Genomic DNA, 15,408 nt, shown 5'->3' on the forward strand with positions numbered 1-15,408 from the left:
GAGGGGTCCCCTCCAGCAGAACATCGGGATCCAGCGAGGGTGTCAGTGGTCACGTCTGACATGGCACTACCCTCTCCAAGCCCAGTGATGGTAAGAGGAAGCCCCCCACAGAGGGCACTCCCCCCGTATACACTGCAGTTGTCGTAATCAAACAGCAGGCTTCAGAAGGACCGCCTCCTGCTCAGATAAGATGCTGAGTTCCAACAGGCACGGCATGCTCCAGCCCCAGGAGGGGCTGCCCATGGACAGCACAGTTTCTCGGCAAGGCTGTGGGAGGGGGCAGAGGTGAAGCTGTCCGCTGGGGACACAAGAGCCACCTGGCTTCTGGGCACATCCTACAAGTGCGTCTCCTTCTCCCCAGCCATGAGGCCCTCCTTAAGTGGGGCGGGCCCGCAGTCCCGGCTGCTGCCACCATCCAGACACAGGTGTCTCTTGGGCTGCGGCAGGCTGGGATCAGGGGCAACGAGCTGCCGCAGGCGCTGTGGGGAGAAGAGGGCATCAGTGGTGTTGTGGGCGAGAGAGGCAAAGACAATATGTCCTCCTGTCTGTGTCCCCAGGGCCCAGCTCGGAGCCCGCCCATGGGGAAGCTCAGTGCGGTGCGACTGAGTGAGTGAGCACAGATCTCGAGGAGAGAAGGCAGTGGCGTGGGGACAGCGTAGGAGCCACCTGGTTCCAGTCCTGACATCTGTGCAGCCATAGGCAACCCACTGAACCATCCACACCTCAGCACAGTGCCTGGCACAGGATCAGTGTTCAGTGTCTATTTTGTTCTTGTTATAACTATTCTTATTGCTACTGCTAGCAAATACTTGGTAAATGTTATCGTTTTTCTTCCTAGTAGTATTACTACTATTACTATTGTTATTGATGCCATCTCCTTGCCTTGAATGCAGATGTGATGACTGGAATCATGACCACCTTCTTGTGACCATGAGGTGATAAGTATGATGATGAAAGGACACCATGAGCAGGATGAAAGTGCAGGAACAGAGGAAGCGTCTGGTCCCTAATGGCTTCTTTAGGCAGCTGAAACAAATGCCAGAAGCCCTAACTCTGATCTTCTTCATGCGTAGGAAGACACTAAGCCTGTTTGTTTATTGCAGTTGGGTTTTCTGTGACTTGTAGGTGAGACAGATTCCCACATATGTAGCGTCTTTGTGGGACACTGGCTCTATGTCTTCCAGGAAGGCATGTCCTACCCCCTAAGCAGGGAGCCTTTTGCAAAGGGTTCGCACAGGGATAAGAGAAGGAGAGAAGCTGGGAAGCTGTGTGGATGAACCGTGGCTGCTGGTGACCAATTTCCAGGAGCAGGAACCTGTGCTCTGTGACCTCCTGTGTCTGGCACCTTTGAGGTCTTGTTTATAACTTAGTTTCCTAGTGGTGCTAGTGGTAAAGAACCCGCCTGCTAATGCAGATCGATGTAAGAGACGCAGGTTCGATCCCTAGGAAGACCCCCTGGAGGAGGAAATGGCAACCCCCTCCAGTATTCTTGCCCAGAGAATCCCCATGGACAGAGGAGCCTGGTGGGCTACAGTTCATAGGGTCACAAAGAGTCAGACACAACTGGAGCGACTTAACATGCACACACACCCCTTAACCCTTTGACAGGTGCTCTTGGTCAGCCTGCTCAGATGATCTGGAGGTCAGATTCTGAAGGTCTAGGACACTAGGACTCTTGACCATTTCTGAAAATGAAGCCACGGGTCTTCAAAGACCCTTCTCCTTAAGATTCTCTTAGACAGAAGGGCTCCCTGGCCTCAGAGCTGCCCCAGCCATGATACCCTGCCCATCATCCAACCTCTTCAGTGCCACTTTCCCAGCCCCTACCTTCTTGAAGGAACCCCGGGTCTTCAAGAGGGTGACGATGATGAAGAGAGGGACACAGCCCATGGAGGAACCAGCCAGGAACCAGCCGATGAAGTATCCCCAGGCCGGGTACACATAGACATTGTTGTATTTGAGAGGTGTGTACTTGCTCAAGGAGAAGAAAAAAGTGGCCTAGAGAGACAGAGGGAGGGCAGACGCAGATGCAGGAGGGGCCGCGAGCCCTCCCCTCGGGGACGGAGCACAGTTAGATACACTGGTGCTTCTGGAGGTGGAGCACAGAAGCCACAGCAGACCGTGGGCCAAGGCGTCAGGCACATCGAGAAGAAAGGCAGGGGAGACGGAGATGCTCCAAGCAGACAGGCAGAAGCAGACCAGCAGCTGGAACATCCGGCAGACCGGCAGACCGACAGGGTTGCCAAAGGAAGGGATGGGGCAGGAACCAGCCCGGATGGTAGTGCTCCCAACAGGGTTGCCAAAGGAAGGGATGGGGCAGGAACCAGGCCGGATGGTAGTGCTCCCGACAGGGTTGCCAAAGGAAGGGATGGGGCAGGAACCAGGCCGGATGGTAGTGCTCGTGACACCAAGAGACAGTGAGAAAGGAGGGGCAGGGGAACCAGCACACGAGAGAGGGCACGGACCTGCCCCCCAAGGAGCCCCAGAGCTCAGCCCCCTGCCCCTCATCTCCCAGAATCGACTGGAGAGGCAGAAGGGGATACAGGGGGCACTGACGGGCACATACCAGGCAGAGGCCAGGGGTCAGGAAGAGCCAGGAGATCTTCACCAGGGGCCACGGCCGGTAGCCAATCATGTCTTCCACGTTGTCATAGAAACGGTCGGCCCCTGCCCAGGTGGGTGTCGGGAGAGTGTGAGGAAGGGGGCGGGGGCGGGGGTCAGCGCATGGGTTTGGCGAAGGACTCAGCTGCCCCATCCTCCCCACCCCCTGCCGTGTGGGGGAAACTGGATCAGCACACAGGAGTGACACTCAGGGAAGGGGAGGCTGCCCCCAACAGGGAGCCCCCTCACCCCCCAGGGCGTCTCTGGCCTCCCGTCTAGGGTTGAGGACCCACGTCCTAACACGCAGGAGGGTGTGAGCCAGAGCGGGCTCAGTGGCCACGCAGATGCTTATTGCATCACAGAGACAGATTCAGTTTCAAGTAAAAGCAGCAGAACCCCAAAGGGCCCTCTGAGCCACGCGGGGCACTGGGCAGGGGCGGTGTATGCATCCCAGACTCCAGGTATTCATAATTATTCTCACTATTCAAGGAACCCAGGGTTGTCCCAAGCCCAGCTCCGCCTGCCATAATGAGAAATGCCTGGGTTCCCAGCGATGGATAAACCTCAAGTAAAAAGAACCAGTCAGGGCAGAGACTTCCCTGAGGGGCCAGTGGCTAAGACTCTTGTGCTCCTGGGGCAGGGCACCTGGGTTTTGATCCCTGGTCAGGGAGCTAGATCCCACATGCCACAACTAAGAGTTCTCATGCCACAACTAAGACCCAGAGCAGGCAAATAAATAAATACAAAATAAATATTAAAAAAATTAAGAACCAGGACAGCAGCTCAAAGAGCCACAAAGACCAGAAGGCCAGCGTGCTGGTCCTTACCTGGGGCAGATCCAGCCCTTGCAGGGACCCCAAGGCTCCCCCCACCACTTACCATACACCCAGCCGACACAGATCACCTCAAACACGGAAAGGAAGAGCAGGCATGTGCCGCTGCAGGCGTAGTAATCAAACAGCTGAAAGAGGTACATCCCGCCCTGCAGGCAGGGGATGGAGCTGAGGCTTTAACCTTCTCCTGGAGCGGTGGTGGGTGGCAGGGGACACACCCTGCCCCCCCAGATAAGACAGATGCCCACCTTGTGGGGTGCCACCCTGCTTGGCCCAATGAAGCCCTCCCTTGCAGCTAGAGTTTGCCCTGCCTGTCCCTGCCTCCCAGGCCTCACCTGACAACCATCTCTGACCTCAGCGAGGACCCTGGGGACTGCGGTGTAGATCAACTGTGTTGTCTGCCCAGAATCCCACCTTCCGCAAGGTGCTGTGTTGTGGCCATCTCACTGTGAGTTTGTGTGCCCCACTCCCCTGTTTCAGGCCTGAAGAGGAGCCACGGCTAACTCTCAGGAAAAGGGCCCTGTGTCCCCAGGGTTGGCCGGTGGCACAAGAGAAGCCCAAAGCTGCCCCAGCCATCTGTTACATCCCAGGAGGAAAATCTGCCCAAGAATGACATCACCAGAGGAAAGCAGGGGACCATCTCTGATGATGTCTTTGGGGCTGCTGGATCCAACCGTGCCTGAAACCAAACCTCTAGACTTATCCATTCCCTGACTCAGAAAGTTCATTCTCCTGCTTAAGCCAGCTTGTGTTTGGTTTCTGTCACCTGAAACCAAAGGAGAGGAAACCACCCCAAGAAGGCTCCACCGTGTGGTCCCCCCAATCCGGCGGGGAGGCTCCGCCCCTGGCGCTCACCTCAGTGACCAGGAAGAGCCCGATCAGGCAGCATGTGACTGCGATGGCAAGGATCAGGAGCTCCCGCCGCCCGCTCCTCCGGAGCTGCCTGGGGAACATGTCCATGGAGGCCGTCACCAGGCACTCCAAACAGACAAACTGTGGGCCGGAGGGGGCTGGTGAGAGGGGTCACTGCCCACGCCTGCTCCCTGCCCCCCACGCTGACCCGCAGAGTCAGGGGCACAGGGGTCAGAGCTGGGGTGAGGCCAGCCCACATCTCCACCATAGAGGGTCCCAGCTGGGAGGTGGAGGGGAAGGCTGGGTGGCCTGAGGGCACAGGAGGGATGTTTGGGAGGGCATGTCCATGTCTGCAAAGGGTCAGGCCTGGGGATGGGGGGAGCGGGGGTGGACAAAGGAGGCGGCCCCTCACAGAAGAGGGTCCCTAGGCCAGGGGTACCCGCCTCCCGCCAACCTCAAGGACAGGTCCTGGACGTGGGATGGAGGGGGAGCGACCTTGGGCTGGGGCCAGGGAGCTGGGGAAAGTCCTGGCAGGGAGCACAGAAGCTGGGAAGGGGCTGCAGGGCGGGGCGGGGTGGGGGCGGGGCAAACCTGGCTGTCCAGCCCGAGGAAGATAAGCATGATGAAGAAGAGGCAGGACCACAGCTGGGACAGGGGCATCATGGTCACGGCCTTGGGGAAGGCGATGAAGGCCAGGCCGGGGCCTGCCGGGCACACACAGCCTCAGGGAGGCCTGTCCACACACGCGTGCACACGCGTGTGCACACGTGTGTCTGCCTGCGTGTGCTGGCTGAGCCCATCCGCTTCTCTAGGGAGCACACTTTCCACCCGTCCGCTCGCCTTTCCCTCTGCCCTCCCCTGGTTTTGGGGTCCTGCTCTGTGCCAAGCACTGCCCCCCAACGCTGAAAGTTTCCTATAATCCGGTTTCTGGGACACCCACCCCGACCCCACCCTCTGTCCCCTGCCCATCCTTCCCTCCAGGTCCCAGACAGCCAGGCAGCACCCACCTGACTCAGCCACTTCAGAGATGGGCACCCCCTGCTCCCGGGACATGAAGCCTAGGATGGAGAAGACCACAAACCCGGCCACGAAGCTGGTGCCGCTGTTGAGGAAGCAGAGCGCGATGCTGTCCCTGCGGGAAACGGGGAGGAAGAGGGAGAAAGAAGCCCAGCATGCAAGGAGATCCAGAGACAGTGAGCGGGGAAGGGCAGGGAGAAAAGGAGGTGGGGGACGGAGATCGAGGCCAGGTATCGGGAGAAGAGCCCAGTCTGGAAAGCGGACCACCGGGTCGGATTTGTGCAGCTTGGGCCCCCACACCCACCCCTCCGTCTCCGATCACAAAGGAGGGAGGCCGCCCTCCACCCCCCGCCCCCGCCCCCGCTCACCTGTAGCAGTTGTTGTGGTACTTGTTGTAGCTGCCCAGGGCTGTCAGGCACCCCTGGCAGATGGCGAAGGAGAAGAAGATCTGGGTGCCCGCGTCCATCCACACCTAAGGGAGAGAGACCCCGAGGAAGTAGTGAAAAGTTAGGGGGAGCCTGCAGGGAGCCTGGCGTGCGTGACCACACAGCCCGCCATGAAGAGCGGCCCCTCCGCCTCCCCTCAGAGCACCCCACGTCCACCAGCGCGTCCTCCTCCTCCTCTCCTGGGCGCGCGGCGGGTCTCACGTGTGTGCGTGCTGTCCAGCTCCCGGGCAGCTAGTGTGGACCATGGACTTCTGGAAGCATGGTCCATCCTGGCTGGACGAGGGAGCGGAGGGATGGTGGACGGAGGAAACGTTATGCAAGTGGTGAGATGACATTCACAAATGGATGTAATAACACGGAAGATGCTTTCACTGTTGTTTACCTGAAAATATATTTGCCTCCACATCACAACTATGTGAACACACACACACCCCCCCCAGCCAGAAAAAAATGTTGCAAGAAAATGGACTAAAATGCTAACAGAGGTTATAACTGAGTGGTGGGATTAAAAGAGGTGTTTACTCCACTTTTTGTAGCTTTCTTTATATTATCTCTCTTTCCTGTGGTGGGCATATTTGGCCTCTACACCAAGGGGAAAGCAATCCGAGGTTTTTAGAAGTCCGGATCTGGTTTGGGGCGGGAGACGCCTAGGATAAGGGTCCCCAGCAAGGTTCCTACCTGGGGGTCCTTGAGCCGAAGCAAATCTGGTTTCAGGTAGTAGATGATGCCCTCGTAGGCTCCAGGCAGGGTGACGCCTCGAACCAACAGGATGACCAGCATCAGGTAGGGAAATGTGGCTGTGAAGTAGACAACCTGCAGGGGGGAGGCCAAGGTCACCCCTCTCCAGCACGAGCCTCCTGCGGAGGGGTGAGCGCAGGAAGCTTGCCACCCCTCCCTCACACGTTCCAGGGGGTCTGGGGCTCCCCAGCACAGAGTGAGACACACATCAGCAGGCCAAATTGGGGCGGGCTTATCTCACCCTGCAGGTTGCTTGCTTATGTATACATGCCTTTGACAGTCATATCAAAAAAGAAAGACTTTCCCAGTGTTGAGCTAAACCCCTTTCCCGGGACGTCCCCTGTACTTAGCATGCCCTTCCCTTCACTACTTTCTCTTTCAGGCCTCCAGGGGGATGCCATGGTGGTGGTAGCGGGCGGCAGTCCCTCTCTGGGAGCCACAGAGAGCGTGCCCAGAGCCCAAGCCCCTGACCTCACCTTGCCCGTGATCTTGACGCCCTTCCAAATGCAGAAGTAGCAGATGATCCAGGCGAGCAGGAGACACAGGGCCAGCTCCCAGCGCACGCCACCCAGGTGCTGGATGCCGGGGCTGATGCTGAGAACACGTCGCCTGCAGACGGGGGCGGGGGGCACACCGCCAGGTGAGGCCGAGGAGATAGCAGGCCGCCTCCTCCGTCATCATCAGCTGTCCTGATCCTCAGAGCTGACCCCACGGATCTCAGCGTCCAGGCCACCCCACCCCCTACCCCGCCCCTGCCCCATGGACAGCACGTTCCCATCTGTGGTCTGTAAGCCCTTGGCCATCAGGAGACCAACTCACGTAATGCCACAGGTATGTCTGTCTAACTCATCCAGCTTTCTCTGTTGCTCAGAGAGAGACAGAGACAGGGAGAGCGGCACGTGCCTGAGGGGCCCGTGGTGGGGCACAGCTGATGAGCAGGTGGGTGAGCAGATGCCTGGAGCAGAGGGACTGGTGTGCACTGGGGTTGGCAGGTGACGGGTGATAGGAATGTGTGAGCCAAGGGCTGGAGGGCGTGAGGGTGAGTCAGGGCTGGGCGGGTGCCCTTGGGAGAGTATTGGCAGCTACGTGTGTGCCAAGGTGAGTGTGTGTGTCGGGTGGTGGGGTAGACTCTGTAAGCGCAAAGATGGACATGTGTGGATGTGGGGGAGGGTATAAGTGCTCAAGTGGAGGCTGCAGATGTGAGTGTGGATGAGTGTAGAAATTTGCCAATTTGTAAATACTCCCACTTCGGCCAAGTTCAAGCTACCGCCAGGACGTCAGGGCACCCAAAGCTGGAAAGGTGCATAGAGCTGGTCTCCTGAGCTGCGAGGTGCAGGTGGATGAGTGGGTGCGGGTCGGCGAGGGCGAGCAGACTTGGGTGGGATGGGAGTCACATGGATACTCACATGGAGTCACTCATACAGTCACATGGGAGTCACTCACACCCATGTGAGTCTAGGAGGACACGGGGGTGGAGGGGTGAGCGTGAGGGCGTGGGCGGTAGGTATGCGAGGGTCCCTCATCTCTTGGTGATGGGAGGTGAGTGCCGGAAAGGTGTACACCTGCACCACACATCCCAGGCCCTGGACACCCAAATTCCCTCCCCTGGCCCCGCCGGAGGCACATCCAGGCCTGCTACCTACTCCCAGAGGCACATCCAGGCCTGCTACCTACTCCCAGAATTCCATAACGGGGGATGTGACATTCTCGGACGGGCCCGTTGTGCTGGCTGCGGAGTGGTTCAGGAAGTCCATGCAGTGCTCTGTGGGGGACGAGGGGGCATCCGCAGTGGGCCAAGTGGGCAGAGATGCCCTCACATCCTGTCCCCCACCCTCTGGCCTGCTTGCCCCATCATTCCCAGCCCTCGGGAGCCCCCGCTTTGCAGCGTCAGGAGTTCCCCCTCGGGAAGCCCAGGGAACCAGCCCCCTCTCCCAACCCCGCCACGTGCGCTGGTCCCGCCGAATCTGACTGCTCCTCTGGACCCCCTGGTCCGCCTCTGCCCCTCTGGTCTCTGGGGTCTGGCGCACGGTAGGCCCACAGTAAACACTGGCTCAATGGGTGGACGGTGGGAGCAGTTAGCGCCTGGCAGCCCGTTATCACCCACAGTCCCACGGGGCTGTGGGCTGTCAGGGCAGTTGGCTGAGTGACCCACAGGGGGCTGGCCCGCAGAGTGGCCCCAGCAGCCCCCACAGCTCGGCTTGGGGTGGGTTTGGCTGGGCGCCTGGTCACTGTTGGCCCCTCGCCCAACCTGACAGGTACCTGTGTTCCAGGAGTGGGCGCAGGTGGTCCAGGGCAGCTCGGAGGTGAAGGAGCTGAACAGGTAGAAGAGGGCCCAGGCCAGGATGATGATGTAGTAGACGTTCAGATAGGCCTCGATGACTACAGACGCCAGCCCGATGCCTTGGGGACAGGGCAGGGGGTGGGGGTGGGGAACAGGAAGGTCTGAGAGATCAGAGTTCGCCCGGAACCCATAGGAGCTGTCAGTGGCGCTGGAAGGACGCAGGGCCACGGAGACGCTGCCAGGCGCACTCCAGGCCTGAGAACCCTTCACTCCTTATTTTTCTAAATAAGAAGAGCAGGTGACACCACAACACAACACGGCCTCAGGCCTTCTCCCGTCACCACGGTCACTGCGCTCACACCATCGGACGCACATGGGGGGCCCATCCGTTTGCTTGGGAGCACATTTTTCCGAGAAGCTGTGAAGACTCAGCTCCAGGGTTCCTCACTTGCAAGCACCCCTCCTAAGACTGCACCTAGTTTCATGCCTGCATATGATTTTGTATTGTCCTTCCCTGAAGACCGCCTCCCCCAAGTTTTATAAACTTTATAATCGGGTCCTACAAAGCCGGATTATACTTCCTGCTGCCCCTGCAACCCTGAGCAAAGGGTGGATGAGGGAAGCGGGGGTGGGAATGGGGCTCCTGGGGGCCTGCAGAGGAGTCGGGGGAGGACACTCACCCTGGAGGAGGGGGCAGATCTTCCGCCAGGCTGTGACGCTGCCCTGGCTGGTGTACTGGCCCAGCGCCACCTCCAGGAAGAACACCGGGATGCCACAGGAGAAGAAGAAGATGAAGTAGGGGATGAAGAAGGCTCCTGCAGAGAAAGGGGAGGTGGGCTGAGCCTGCAGCCGCCCCTCAATGTCCCTCCCACTCCCCCAGCCCCCAGAGGCCCAAGGCAGCTTCTTGCTGTTTTGAGCAGGGCGGGTGGAAAGTTTCTGGTCTGCACCCACCCAGGATAGGAAAGACCTTCAAAGGGAAATGAATGAAAAGGTAGGTGGAGATCCTAATAGACATACTATTTACTTTCTCAGTGTGCTTCACAAATCTGATTCAGTTTATTATTTTTGGAACCAAAAACATGTGTTCTGTATAATTTGATATGCTTATTAAATTATCAAGTAGGTTACTTTTTAGAGGAAAACTAACAAACAAAAATATCTTGGAAAAATTACTTTCCTTCTCATTCAGAGGGTTTTTCCCCCTCATATCCGGAGGGTTCTCCCTTCTCTCAGGCTCTGGTCTGAAGTGGGCTCTCTGACGAGGCCACTCTTCTGCTGGGGGGCTATTCTCAGGATGCGGTTTCAGCGTTGGAGGCGCTGACCCGCAGGCCGTGGTGGGAGGCCAGGCCTAAAGACACCCTGGAAATGACAGCCCAGGGTGTCCACCTCCATCATCTCAGAAGTGTGTGCCTGGGGGAACACACTGCATAGTAATGCATAGTCACTGCAGAGTTCATTGCACAGTAATAACACTTGGCACTTGGGCTTCTGTCTGTAAAGCCTGCTTCTAAATGCTTAACCGACATCAAAACCCTCACAAAACAACCTCCCAGGTACTGATGTTATCCCCATTTTACAGATGAGGAAAGTGAAGCACAAACTCAGGTGGTTTGGCCCTGAGCCTGGGCTTATAACCACAGTGTTACAGTGCTTCTCAAGCGTGTTACTGGGTAGAAAAAATAGAAAGTATAATGGGAAGGAAAGAGAAAAGCATTTTATCAGTGAAAAGTGAAAGTGAAAGTCTCTCAATCATGTCTGACTCTTTGCGACCCCATGGACTATACAGTCCATGGAATTCTTCAGGCCAGAATACTGGAGTGGGTAGCCTTTCCCTTCTCCAGGGGATCTTCCCAAGCCAGGGATCAAACCCAGGTCTCCCGAATGGCAGGCAGATTCTTTACCAGCTGAGCCAAAAGGGGAAGCCCTTGTATCACTATATCCTTCCAATTTTCTTATAAACATATCCACATATATTTCTTTTTTTGCAAAAATAATAACCTACTATGCATGACTTGATAACAATTTAAAAATGTACAGACTTCCCCAGTTGGTCCAGTGGTTAAAATTCCGTGCTCCCAATGCAGGGGGCCTGGGTTCAATCCCTGGTCGGGGAACTAGATCCCACATGCCACAGCTAAAGATTGGTTTCAGTCAAATAAATAAATATTAAAAAAAGAAAATTAATCATGGATGCTTAAAAAGGAGAGCAGGATACATAGTAAATGTTCAATAAATATTTGTCAACTTGCTATTTTTAAACAGGACTGTTCCTTCTTTTTCACCTTTCTGGAATATTTCTCATATTCACATACATCATTTCCACAAAAGAATAATGGTATTTTCAAAAGGCAAAAATGAATCTGGCCACTCACAAACAAACTCATGTAAATGAATTATTCCACTGATGTGAAATATTCCAAGCTGGTAAAGCCGCAGCCACAGGAAGCAGATTTGTGGTTGCTGAGGGCGGGCTGGGAGAGGGCTAGGGAGTGACTTCTGATGGGTACAGGGCTTCTTTTGGGGGTGATGGAAAGATTCTAGAATCAGTTGTGGGGTTGGTTGTACAGTTCTCTGAATACACTAAAACCACACTTAAAAAGGTGACTCTGGCCCCTCCCCATTACATCCTTGCTCATTTTTACCACTGGTGCTAAAACGTGTATAATTGCTTCTTTAATTTAAAAAAAAATCCTAGACAGGGCTCATGTCTCTTATTTGATCAACATTCCGCAGTGGCCCCTGTCTCACTCAGATCCAAACCTCAGGGTCCAGGCCCATGACCTCTGCTCTCTCCCCCACTCCCCCACCCCATCACTCCCCTCCTCGTTCCTCCTCAGACAGGCCAGCTGCTCTTCACTTGACCTTGGCCCTTGCTGTCCCCTGAGTTTGGAGGATTCTTCACCTGAACTCCACCCTTGGCACTCGCTCCTTCACCTCCTTCAGTTCTCAGCTCAAAGGCCACCTCCTGCACAGACCCTCTCCTGGTCCCCTCGCCTCCCATGTCTCGTCCCTCCCTTCCCTATCCAGTATCTCCCCACCCCGTCCCTCCACCCTGCTCTGCCTCTAGCCCGTCCACGCTTCACCATGCGACAGACTGCGGCGGACGTGTTTGTCTGTGACCTGCTGCCCTTCGCTGCAACGTAACCCAGAGTGTGTTCTGTTTTGTATCTAGCACAGAGCCTGGCACAGGGTGGCCCACTGTAGGGGCTGAGTGAGGGACTGAGTCCTTCAATGACTGACGTCCCCCTGGAGGGGAGCTAGTTCTGAGGAATCAAGCCCATTTCACGGCGGGGGATGATGAGGCCAGTGGTGGAAATGGAGCTCCACAGCTCTCCCCCACCGCACCCAGCTCAAGTGAACTCACCTCCCCCGTTTTTGTAGCAGAGGTAGGGGAACCTCCAGACGTTGCCCAGCCCGATGATCTCCCCAGCCACGGACAGCACGAACTCCATCTTGTTGTTCCACTGGCCTCGATCCTTCACCTGGTCCTGGGCTTCCTGGTCCGGCCTCGGGCCCTCCTCGGGGGCCCAGGGGACCATCGGAAGCCCCTCCTTGGGAGCTGCCACTTTTCTGTCGTATGCAGCCATGGATGGGCTGGGAGGCTGCAGATGGGCGTGGGCAGGACAGTGGGAGAGGCCAGCCTGCAGGGATGAGAGGAATGAGCAGGGCAACCCCAGGGGTACTGTCACCCCTGCTCTCTCCATTCTAACCCTTCAGCGTTGCCGGGAGGTTTTCTAATAATGTTGGACCAGATTTTTTTCTCAAATTCTCAGTGACGTTTGCACCTCAAGTTACCCTTTGCTCTCATGGCTCCAATAATAAATAGAGAGCAGTTTGCTCTTGTTTAAAATGTACATATGTATTTTTTTATGGCTTTTAAAAATTGTATTGGCGTAGGGTTGATTTATAAAGTTGTGTTAGTTTCTGCTGTACGCAAAGCGACTCAGTTATACATGTACATACACCACTCTTTTTTAGATTCTTTTCCCATATAGCTCATGACAGAGTATCAAAAAGAATTCCCTGTAATGTACAGAAGGACCTTATGAATGCAAGCATATTTTTTAAAATGGGAACTGCATCTGGATTTATTTATTTATTTTATTATTTTTTACTGGAGTATAGTGGTTTTGGGCTTCCCTGGTGGCTCAGCAGAAAAGAATCCACCTGCCAGTGCAGGAGATGTGGGTTTGATCCCTGGGTCAGGTAGATCTCCTGGAGTAGGAAATGGCAACCCACTCCAGTATTCTTGCCTTCGGAAATCCTATGAACGGAGGAGCCAGTGGGGTACAGTCCATGGGGTCACGAAAGAGTTGGACACAACTTAACAACTAAACAGCAAATACAGTAGTTTCTTTACAATGGGAGCAGTTTGTTCTTAGTCTGCCCATTTTGCAGATGGGAAAATCCAGGCCTCAGCAGGCGAAGTAATTTGCTTGAGACCACACTGGATGGGGATTAAAACCCAGGCTCAGGGACTGTTATCCCAAGTCTCTTTTGATCCTTGCAGCCAGCTGCCATCCCCACTGGCCCATCTGCCTTAGGTCCCTAGTGTCCAGTGAGTGGCACCATTCCAGCCATATGGGGTCAGAGGCTGCCGGGGGCGATGGGAGGTCAAAGGGCTGGTGTGGCCAGGTAACAGCACGGTCTTCCCTGGGCCAGCTGCATGCTCATCACTGTGCCAGGACGATCAATTGCCTCCGGGTAAACACGGGGCCAACTCGCTCTGGGCATCTGATTGGGAGGGCAGGGGAAGGTGGGGCCACCTCATGAGGCCAGATGGTGACAGGGTGGCCTTCAAGGGAGGCCTGGTTCTTCCCCCTCTCTTGGCTGAACCTCCGTCCTGAGAGCTGGCAAGGATCCTGGAGGCGGAGGAGGTCACCAGAGAGATCCTCGCTTGGGTGGTCACCTCCAATCTGAGTGGTCTCCTCAAGGGAGACCCAGAGTGAGTGCCCATCACAGGCAGGTCATTGTTCCTCCTGACTCCCTACCGTCCTGAAGGGCGGCCGCTGTCTGCTCTCCTCTGTCCTTCCCGTGGCCCATTTACCGGCTGCCAGGAGATAAATTGATGCCTGCTCTATCTGGAATCCTTGTTTGCCTCCCCTCCCCACACTCTGCCCAAGGCCACCTCTGATTCTGTTTCCAGGAGCTGCCAGGAAGAGGTGCCTAGGCTGCAGAGGGGGACACTCACCCACGCACCCCCTCCCCGCCCCCGCCTCCGAGGGGCGCTGGGGAACCAAAGTGACCAGGAGCTACCAAGGGCTCTGTTCCTCCAAGGCTCCAGAGAAACACAAGGGATTCTTTTTATTAAAAGAAGCGTCTGTTTACTTGTTGGTCCTTTTAACCCAGGCAACAGCCCAAGCCCAAGTCAGCTAGGAGGGCGTGGCAGGGCCATTTGAGGTTATGGAAATTTTTGAAGGTGACTTGGAGGGTGCAAATTGTCCCAGGAGTGGGGAAGCAGGTCGGGGGCAGAAATTCAAGTTCTGGGACCTGCGAGGAGGCTTCCCTGGCAAGCTCAGCCCTGAACGGAAGGTGAGGAGAGAGGCGCCTGGTGGAATCAAAGACCTCAGCCTCTGGGTTTGGGGGAGAAGGGAAGAAAAAACAAAGAGGCCAAACCCCAGGGCTTTGAGAACCAAGCCTCAGGTGGAAAGAACCGGGTGGTCTGGCCCCGGGGGACACCTGAACCAATGGTGGATGCTGGTACAGAATTGAGGCTGGGCGCCCTGAAGACTGGCCCCTGAATCCTTATCAAACGAATGAAAGGACTTGAAAACACAGACGGAGAAGCATCAGACAGGAACTCCAAGGGCTGGTCCAGACCTGGCTCAGAATAACGACAGAAGCGAACCTTTAGCACTATGCCCAAAACACACACGTTGTTTACATGCATTATAAAGTTTCATCTTCATAGAAACCTTTGTGCTAGGAATTACTATTAACTCTGTTATATGAATGATGAAATGAAGTTCAGAGAAATTCAGGAACAGGCCCTGACACCCCCAGTAACTATTTTTCAATGATTTGAAGAAACTGACCGGTACAGTAAGTGGGGAGCTGTGCCTCCCGTTTGCTCCGTCCTCTTCGGTAAGTCTCACCTCCTCTCTGGGCTTTAAGTCTCCCTGAAAGCGAGAATGATGTCTGCTCAACTGTGGTATTGGGAAGGGGGGGATACAAATGAGATCCACAAGAGCCAAGGAGAGATATTGCCTTTGCTTGCCACGCCATAGGATAGCCGAGCTCGGGGCCCGAACACAGGGTCACCAACTGGGCGGCCGGGAGACAAGGCTCACTGTCCCCAGACCAGAGGCAGTTATTTCAGGGCCAAGCTGGCCCCAGGAGCTGGAGATGGGGAGAGTCCCCCCCGCCCCCCCGCAACCCTGGGAAAGGAGGAAATGAAGGGAAAACTGGAGGAGAGTGCAGCATGCGGGGGAAACCTCAGAGCCCAGAGTGGGCACAGGATTTGGGAGAAGAGAACATGTACAAGCTGACCCTGATGTGAAAAGTTTTGCTGTTTTCTTAAAAATATATATATATTGAGAGGAGCATGATTTATGGGTTAAGGATGAAATACCGAACAGCAGGACGAAAGCAAGAACACATGAAAGGAAAAGCTGGCCCAGAGCCATGGCAAGGCAAGGGG

The 15,408-nt window shown here is 55.7% G+C and overlaps 1 protein-coding gene across 1 annotated transcript; it reads right to left on the reverse strand.

The window, feature by feature from the left end:
- Positions 1 to 335: 335 nt before the first annotated feature.
- Positions 336 to 12,355, reverse strand: SLC6A12 (solute carrier family 6 member 12). The gene is made up of 14 exons (XM_052640708.1): positions 12,133 to 12,355; positions 9,449 to 9,583; positions 8,747 to 8,887; positions 8,162 to 8,249; positions 6,964 to 7,096; positions 6,428 to 6,562; positions 5,672 to 5,775; positions 5,294 to 5,418; positions 4,878 to 4,990; positions 4,290 to 4,427; positions 3,481 to 3,583; positions 2,567 to 2,667; positions 1,828 to 1,998; positions 336 to 479 (listed from the first exon to the last, which is right to left on the reverse strand). The coding sequence occupies exons 1-14, from the start codon at positions 12,353 to 12,355 to the stop codon at positions 336 to 338; spliced, it is 1,854 nt and encodes a 617-aa protein (XP_052496668.1).
- Between the last annotated feature and the right edge of the window lie 3,053 nt (positions 12,356 to 15,408).

Source organism: Budorcas taxicolor, chromosome 5, assembly GCF_023091745.1.
Source record: "Budorcas taxicolor isolate Tak-1 chromosome 5, Takin1.1, whole genome shotgun sequence".
Taxonomy (NCBI): Eukaryota; Metazoa; Chordata; class Mammalia; order Artiodactyla; family Bovidae; genus Budorcas; species Budorcas taxicolor.